This window comes from Micrasema longulum, unplaced genomic scaffold (genome assembly GCF_059751315.1).
Source record: "Micrasema longulum isolate JH-2025_06_02 unplaced genomic scaffold, ASM5975131v1 h1tg000024l, whole genome shotgun sequence".
In the NCBI taxonomy this organism is placed as follows: domain Eukaryota; kingdom Metazoa; phylum Arthropoda; class Insecta; order Trichoptera; family Brachycentridae; genus Micrasema; species Micrasema longulum.
Window position 1 is genome coordinate 528,266 of NW_028277232.1, and position 9,286 is coordinate 537,551.

The 9,286-nt window shown below is 34.2% G+C and overlaps 1 protein-coding gene across 2 annotated transcripts; it reads right to left on the bottom strand.

Moving 5' to 3' along the window:
* Window positions 1-473: 473 nt before the first annotated feature.
* LOC148285556 (uncharacterized) lies at window positions 474-6,141 on the bottom strand. Of its 2 annotated transcripts, XM_088223609.1 has the most exons (3): window positions 5,739-6,141; window positions 5,217-5,665; window positions 474-4,238 (listed from the first exon to the last, which is right to left on the bottom strand). In XM_088223609.1, the coding sequence occupies exons 2-3, from the start codon at window positions 5,611-5,613 to the stop codon at window positions 4,093-4,095; spliced, it is 543 nt and encodes a 180-aa protein (XP_088079735.1). In that variant the 5' UTR covers window positions 5,614-5,665; window positions 5,739-6,141; the 3' UTR covers window positions 474-4,092. The 2 variants fall into 2 exon arrangements, with proteins under 2 accessions (XP_088079735.1, XP_088079744.1); XM_088223618.1 differs by having other exon boundaries at window positions 5,217-6,141.
* Window positions 6,142-9,286: the final 3,145 nt, after the last annotated feature.

Genomic DNA, 9,286 nt, shown 5'->3' on the forward strand with positions numbered 1-9,286 from the left:
ACTTGGTGGGAGTGGAAGCGGGAGAGAGGTGTTTATAATTGAATTTTATTCAGTGATCGTATGGAAAAAGACAACTTGTTATCAAAGAAATCAAGACTGTTATGTTTGTTGGCAGACTTAAGGATTCTGGGCATAGGGGAATGAAAACCATAGTTAGTTCTATGGTTATCGGTATAAAAGAGAAAGTTTTATCTGAGGTCAACTATGCTTTTTTCAATTTTAGTACTACCAGGCGTTGATTGTTAAGCATAACCTTCTCCCTAAAGCTAGGGTTTCCTAGGACAGCGGTGCCCGTATTTTAACGGCCGTAGTGAACGGTGATGCAGTGGACAGCCGTCGTAACGTCGACTAGAGAGTGGTTTCCTAGGGAAACGAAGTTAAATGGTGTTGATAACACCGTTTTCCTAGGAAACCACACTCTAGTCACTGTTACGACGGCTGTCCACTGCATCACCGTTCACTACGGCCGTTAAAATACGGGCACCGCTGGCCTAGGAAACCCTAGCTTAACGATGAACCTTAGTGACGCAACATTAAGGTGCACAATTTAAAATGCCACTTAAAGATGAAATATGTTATTTTACACTTGAACGTTACCCAGCTTTGCCAGGAGATCGTGACCCTCTTTTCAACGGTATGACGTAGTGAAAGGAAATTTAGACACCTCTTCTAAAATTATGTTTTTCGTCAACTATGCTATTTTCAGCTTTAACACGACGTGTCGTTGATTGGTGATCATAACCTTCTCCCCAACAGTAAAAGACACGAAATAAAGACCCACAATTTAAAATACCATTTCGAGATAAAATGTGTTATTTGTATCTCTGAAGAACATATTCTGAGATAATCGGAATTTGAGACATGCAAAGGGCCTGATAGAATTAAACTATTTGAAATAGTTCACATAGGTTAAATATTTAACTAATCTAATTTCTTTATTTTTTCAAAGCTATAGTTTCCAATACATTTAATTTATATATTTTTTTAAAACCCGGTAATAATGTTAAAACCAATGTAAAACAAATAAATATTTGTTTACACTTATTTGTCTATAAATTTGTATAAACCAGTTAATTTTATTTTTATTTTTAATTACACTTCGACCGGTTTCGAGGTTACTACCTCATCGTCAGGAATTTAACATTATTATTAAATTCATTAGTTAAATTCCTGACGATGAGGTAGTAACCTCGAAACCGGTCGAAGTGTAATTAAAAATTTAAAAAAATTAAGTGGTTTATACAAATTTATAAACAAATAAGTGTAAAATGTCATACCACAAAGTAAAAAATGTTTTTGATAACAATAAAATATTTGTTTTTTTATTTATGGTTTAAAGAACATTTTACTCAAATATATGGTTAAACTTATAATCACAGGAGTGAATAAATTACAATAAAAGATTACTACCTATATTAAATGTAAAAAAAACAAAATAATTAAAAATATACAATCAAAATAAACAACACATCTGTATAAAAGAGAGCTCGAAGATAGAACTCATAACAAGGAAGACAGAGACGCTGTTCTGTAGCGGGTGTTGTGTAAAACAGATTCAGTATTCAGTCTTTAGTCGGTTGATGACAGTGATGGGGGACTCATGTGATTTTAAAATTATTTTGCTATCACAGTGCTAAATTATATTAAAAGTATTAAAAAAAAAAATATTTTGTCATTGAAATCAATAGAAAAAGAATATATATATTTATGTATGTATTTTTTAAAGGAATAACCCGCTAAGCCTCTATTTTGAGGCTTGTCAGCAGGTGGGATAGAGGGGATATGGAAGGAGCTAATGAAAAATACACCACAATACCCAGACCAATTGAGAAAAAAAATCTTTCTTGGATTTTTTCTTGCAACTGGCGGGAATCGAACCCGCGACGCCAGTTTCACAGATAGCCGTCTAACGTCTAACAAACTTACTCTTCACTGAAGTAAGAAATAGGAGTAATAAATTATATGCCAAATAAGATTAAGTACTAAATTAAATATTACAAAAATACATAATGAAATAATATAAAGATATATAAAAAGCAAAAAAAAGTAAAAGTATGGGAGGAAAGCAGATTTGTCAATTTTCGCTTTTTGCTTATCTTGAACTTTTAAAAAATAGACAACCTCGTCCTTATTATTCAAAATATTATATGTACTTGTGTTTAATACAATAAGATGCGTAATTTGCACGCGAATCGTCACCTTGAAACGTTTCAGGGTCATTGCATTCATATCCTGCTTTGTCACCATTATGTTCGTAAATATTACCTTTATACATCCTGGCGATCTAAGAAAAATACGAGAATGCAGTTTGCGGAATAGCGAAATATCACGTTTTCTTTTAATTTTTAAAGTCATTAGGGTCTATGAAATACTGTAAAGCAAATTTTTTTTTTTTAAATACAATACAATAGGGAAATATCACGTTTTTGTAAATTTTTATAGTAATAAAGGTTTATGAAATACTACCCAGAAAATAATAATCTAATTATTAGTAGCATAAAAAATATTTTTCCCGCAAAAACGGCCATTGCATTGGCCACGCCCCTAATACGCCACGATTCATGTTTATTTTCAGCAACCTAACTTTTCAAATTTTTATGGAACATCGTCACGAATCTTGACGTCGCAACTCGTATTAATGTCAAACACGTCGCGTTTTTCTAGTTACATTTTTTTCCTTTTTTAAAGTTATATATGAAAACATTTCCTCACGATATCCAGATTTATTTTGAAAATAAAATTAATTATGTTATTTTTTAAATTTATTTTTTTAAATATTTTTATCGGTATTCGTAGTACGTGATATTTCCCTTACATCTTAAATGGTTTTCAATTACGCAAATGAATGTTTTTGAAATAAACACAAAGCGAAAGTATTAATGATATAACCACAATGAGAATGAATTATTAATTAATTTTTAAAATGAGGTAATTATAAAACGAATTTTTAATTGTATATATACTATTAAAAAATTATAAAAGTAATGTATTATGTTTTATAGCTACAAATTAAATTGAAAATAAAGTGTCCAAAAATAATTGACTCATCGTATACATCAATCCAAAAAAAAAACATTGTTTACATGAATCCAAATAAAAAAAACCTGATCTAACCTTAATATTAATTAAAAAAAACTGTTGTGAAATTAAAGCATTATTCCTTGATTTATTTTTTTTCAGCTTCTGTATTCTTACAATATTTTGAGTATGTCCAAATGTTTGTAGATAAAAGACTGGATATCACCTCCTATTGAAATCAACAAATTACAACAGAGACATAATTTGATCAGATGAATCTTTTCATAACAATAAAAGTTTCAGCTCTTAAACTTCACAAAGATCAAAAGATGGAGCAATCGAAAAAATATGGATTAGAAATATTCAAACATTAAATAATTCACAATAATTTAAGAATGTCCAAATGTTTGCAGGCAGGCTGGATTTCCTTCTATTTAAAATATTCAGATCTAAATTTGCTGCAACAGAGAGGGAAAATATTTTTGAGAAAAGGGTATGGAAGTCTAGGCATTTACAGGGCTTATGACTAGTCGTTGGCTGGTTTAGGTGGCCAATTTACACACTGTGTAACATTCACCAGTCTGCCCATGTTAAAACATTAACATTTCTACAACTCTTCCATCGTTTCGTGAAGTAAAAGAGCTTAAGTGGCCACTTAAACCAGCAAACGACAGGTCATAAGCCCTGTAAATGCCTAGACTTCCATATTCTCTTCTCAAAAATGTTTTCCCTCTCTGTTGCAACAAATAAAGATAACATATTCCCATCAATTAAATATTAATTTAAGCAAACTAAAACTATTAACTTTAACTTCACAAAGATGCACAGATTGAAAAATTGAAAGAATATGGATGTTTAAACATAGGCAAAATAGTGAATGTTACACAGTGTGTAAAATGGCCACATAAACCGGCCAATGACAGGTAATAAGCCCTGTAAATGCCTAGACGTTCATATTCCCTTCTCTAAAATTATCTCCGTCCCTTTTGTAATAAACGTAACGAAATGTAACGAACCAGGTTGTGGTCGTGTCGTTGTATTATTGGTATCGCGCTTTTTTAAAAATAGTTTAATTCAGTGTATTTCAGTCTGAACCATGTTATGGTCCCGTGGTAGTATTGTGGACTTACGGACCATCGGTCCCAGGTTCAAATCCCACTCTACCACAACTCGATTCCCATTTTTCCAGCACAAGTTATTTACGACTTTTAGGAAATGGTCTGAAAATGGAAACATTTAAGTGAATAACAACTTGTTTGAGTATGTCCAAATGCTTGCAGACTGGCTGGATTTCCTCCCTAGGGAGTTATTAAAATTTTAAAAAAATTCAACACAGAGGGAAAACATTTTTTAGAAGGGAATATGGAAGTCTAGGCATTTACAGGGCTTATTTTTACATTTTTTTTTTGCACCACAACAGGCCAGGAGGCTTAATTACAGTGGTGAATTACATCACAGAGCACCCAGGCTAGAGAAAAATCACATTTTAATTTTTGTGTTCTCACCGGGAATCGAGCCCGGAACCTTCCGTGCGTGAGTCAAGCGTCTTGACCACTACACCACGGAGGCCGCCTATGACCTGTCGTTGGCTGGTTTAAGTGGCCAATGACCAATTACAGGTCATAAGCCCTGTAAAAGCCTAGACTTCCATATTCCCTTCTCAAAAATGTTTCTCTCTCTGTTGAAATAAATTTAAATATGAATAATAACTTGATTATTTAAAAAACTTAATTTTAATCTGTATTCTTGTAGACATAAAGTATGAGAAACAAAATACAATTACTCAGTTATCACAATCCTATTCCAAAACCAAAGTAACCTCTAAAATATGCGTGTATTTCGATAAAATGTTTGGTTGACTCGTATTTAAATAGGAAAAAGTGTGAGGGAGGTAGAAATACAGTCGTTCCCGAAATTTTACTGTAATATATTTAACTTGACAATAAACTATCAGTTTATTAAAAGTTAATTTTAAATTCAAGCTATTTTCACCACAAAATTCATGATCAAAACATATAAGAAATAATAGTTCTTTAAAGATATAGGGTAACGAGGTTGAGAAACTCGGAAAAGGAAGAGAAATATTCTGCGACGTGCTATTGAAGCCCATGCATAATATAATATTACGAAATCTCATGCATAATATAATGTAACGACAGTTACTCATACTCGTATTATCAAACTGCCCAAGTACTCACGGGGAAAAGCGATGACTTTCTCCATTCGCGCGTGAAAGTCATCTTCGTCCTCCTGGTAGGAGAAGCGGCCGGGCTGGTCCGCCTGCATGTCCGTCTCCTGCAGGCGGCCGCGCTCAAACTGCAGCAGCATGTCGCGCGGCGCGCTGGGCAACACGCGGCCCGTGGTGTTGGGCGCGTGCGCGAAGCCCAGGCGCGCCAGCACGTGCTGGCGGATGGCGGCCAGCGACAGCTCGCGCACCTCGGAGCGCAGGCGGCACGCGGCGCAGCTCCCGTCCAGCGAGGAGTTGTCCGCGCGCGGCATGGCGCGGTCCGCGGGCGGGCAGCTCGTGCCCCGCGCCCCCGTCAGCGCGCTCAGCGCGCTCAGCGCGCACAGCAGCGCCCAGCACGACCAGCGCATCCTTCCAGCGCGACCCCTTTTCCTTCAGGACGCGGACTGCATCCCGCGACCTCTGAAAACCACTCCTTTACCACCGAACTGCGTCTACTGAGAATTAATGACTACCCAATAAACACAATACTCACGCCCCGTCGATTCGAAGAAAACTCAGCACTTGGGGATTTATATTCGACGGTATAGTATGTATGATAAATATCGCTTAAAATGAAACTGCAAATATTGAGAAATCGTTAAGTCTGATACAGTGTTAAAGATTTTCTCTTTTTGAATTTTAAAACTAGTAAAAAGAAAGAAAAATAATTACAAGCCCGGGACATATTATTAAATTATTAAAGAAATTTTTAATTAATATGTTTTGTAAAATAAATATCGATTAACGTCTACTTGCAGGTAAATGTTAAATAAAGGTAAATTTAAATATTAACAATTTGAATGGATCGAGAAGATGGTCGTTTGTGCGACATTTCGGAGTGTCGACCGGAGGGTACGGAGTATGAGGTGAAAGTAAGCAGCGAGCAGTTAGCACAGTATGAGAGTTCGTATGCAGCTGGTTGCCCCGACCCCGCACTAGCGCTCCAGTGTGTCGTGTATCACGTGTCACGTCATCTGTAACCGCACGGTGGGGGTGGCGGAGGCGCTGCGCGGCGCACGCTAAAAGACGTGTAGACGCTAAAAGTTCAAAAAGTTCTCGAAATTCACCTGTGCGATTTATGCTATGATAAAAAATTGTGCAAAATATGATAATATTAATAATAAAAAAAAATGTTTGTCAGTTCACTGAAACGACCATATTTATCAAATTCTTAAAAAATTAAATCTACGTAAAAGCGTATATTTAAAACCTAACACATTGCTCATGAAATCATTAGAAAACGAATAAAATTGATATTTTAGCTGAAATTAAAATTAATTCTAAAAAAAAAAAACATGACGCAAAGTTTTGCTAGAAAAAATCGATAATATATTCAATTGAACATTAATTGTTGTATATTACTCATTTTTTAAATAAAATTACAATTTTTATGTTTTCAAAAGAAAATTCGAAAATTAAAAATCTAAAAAATCTGGATAATAAAATGACCAACTTTGTTAAAAAAAAATACAGGAGCACCTAACATGTTTCAAAATAAAATAGGAGAAAAACTTTTGTATGTACGTACCTTTTAAAGTAATCTTATTTTTTTCTGAATAAAAATAAACGCTTAAAACTCAAAATATAACCCCGACAATAAGCAAATGAATGCAATTAAGTACTCACAAATTAATATTCATGTACTTAAGGATGAAATCATTGGCAAACGAATGAAATAATCAGACCAAAAAAGCAGACATTTTTCAAGGTGATTATTCTGGAATTCGTCCATGACATCATCGTTCAATAATTCTGAAGTGAATTTATGGCGTCTAGATTGTATGAAGCGAAACAGTGTGCGTCGAGGCGGAAGCCGAGTACACATTACAGCGGCCTGCACGAAGAGGGCCCAATATCCAAACCTAGTACACAAAGCGCCATCGAAAATTAAAACCGCATTTATTTCACATTAATTAGACACCGATTTTAACGTTTAGATATCGACGAAAAATCCGTTTGTAATTCAAGTGAAAATAAAAACCATTAATTAACCACCAAAAATTTTTTTAATTACCTACTGGTTTCGAAGCTATACAAGCTTAAATTAACAATGCGTAATACTATAATATTATAATACTTATGCCATTATAATAAACAGGGTGTTCTTTAAACCCTGTCACATCCGAAACCATGATGATCAGTATTAACAAGAAGGCATATTGGCACATTAAAAAAAAAAATAGAACTAATTAAATTTGAAAAAAAAATAATATTAAAAAAAGCAAATGGTTGCTTTCTTCTGCAGGGCTGAAACGAGGAGGGGGAAGGGGGGAGTCTGACACTGCGCCGCGCTCCTCTCACTTCTCCCCTGCAGAAGTAATCAACCATTTGTTTTTTTTAGTATTTAATTTTTTTTTAAATCCTTTGTTCTAAATATTTTTTCAAATATGCTTATATGTCTTCTTGCCCATACTGATCATCGTGGTTTTGGATGTGACAGAGATTAAATAACATCCTGAATAACCAGAAGGCAACAGTCGGCTAACGCCGACTGTTACTTGATGGAGAATTCGGCCCTTCGGGCCTCAGTTTTTGACTCTTCGCGCCTCTGTTGATTTTGATTTCGGTCACCTAGGAGCATCCTGACTTTTTTGTTGTTTGGAGTAATCTAAATGTAATGAATAATAATCTCTCACTCAAAATAATGCTGATGGTTATTTTCGACAACGTCAGTACAGACTGTTTTACCTCTCGGCTTCCAGAACCAACTTGCCTCTGGTTATGCCAATTGAAAGAGAACCTAGGCGGCTGAATTTAAAGAAGCAATAATAGTCCCTATTTTAAAATCTGGATCTAAAAATAAAATTCAAAATTACCGTCCCATTTCAATTCTTTCAGTTTTCTCAAAATTATTTGAGCTCATGGTTTATGATAAAATTTATCCAAAAATTCTTAAAAATATACAAAATTTTCAGCATGGTTTTCTGAAGAGGCGCTCTGTATTAACCAATATGGTAAATTTCACCGAATACGTCACTTCCAATATGGATGACAGAACGCAAGTTGATGTCATATACACAGATTATTCTAAAGCGTTTGATAAGGTGGATCACCGAATTCTTATGCGTAAATTAGAATATCTGGGAATTCACGGTGACTTATACAGATGGTTTATCTCTTACTTAGACAATAGACTTCAGTCAATTATGATTGAAGGATATCAATCTGATTTCATCTCCATTCCGTCTGGTGTACCACAGGGATCACACCTTGGGCCACTTTTATTTAATGCCTATATTTATGATATTCAATTATGTTTCAAAAATGCCCATTACCTGTGTTATGCTGACGATAAAAAAATTTACCTTAAAGTCAAGTGTAGAGATGATTGTGCAAAGTTACAACAAGATTTACATGCATTATCAAATTACTGTGTTGAAAACAAACTTTATATCAATGTGTCTAAATGTTACAAAATATCTTTCACTCGTAATAAAAATAAAATAAAATGTGACTATATGATAAATGAAAATACAATTAGAGAAGTAAACGAAATACGTGACTTGGGAATTATTTTGGACTCAAACTTAAATTACAATAGTCATATAGAAACTATAATTAACAAGGCATACAAAATGACTGGATTTATCATGCGGCTGTGTAAATCTTTTAAAAATTTAGATTAATTTATATTGCTTTACATAACATACGTACGCCCCCATCTTGAATATTGCACTGCTATCTGGTCTCCTGTTTATAAATTAAATATTAATAGAATCGAGAATGTTCAAAAAAAATTCCTGAAAAAACTAGAATACAAATTTCATTTGCATTTTCCAAATTATTTAGCTTCATTAAAATTTTATAACCTTGTTTCATTAGCACACAGAAGAGATATGTTTGATCAGATCCTGCTTTATAAAATTGTCAATAATAAATTCGATTCCCCGGAACTCATTAATCTACTTGCTTACCGTGTCTCCTCCAGGCCAACTAGACTCTCTGATATTTTCTATATTCGTAAATTTAAAACTAATCATCGGAAACATTCTACAATCCCTCGTATATGTGAAACCTTTAACAAAAATTTTAATAGTCTTG

Coding starts and splice junctions, on each gene's coding strand:
- LOC148285556 (XM_088223609.1), bottom strand. CDS start 5,613: ATGCGCTGGTCGTGCTGGGCGCTGCTGTGCGCGCTGAGCGCGCTGAGC. Junction 4,239..5,216: donor GAAAGTCATCGCTTTTCCCC/GTGAGTACTTGG, acceptor TTCCATTTTCAG/ACCATTTCCTAAAAGTCGTA.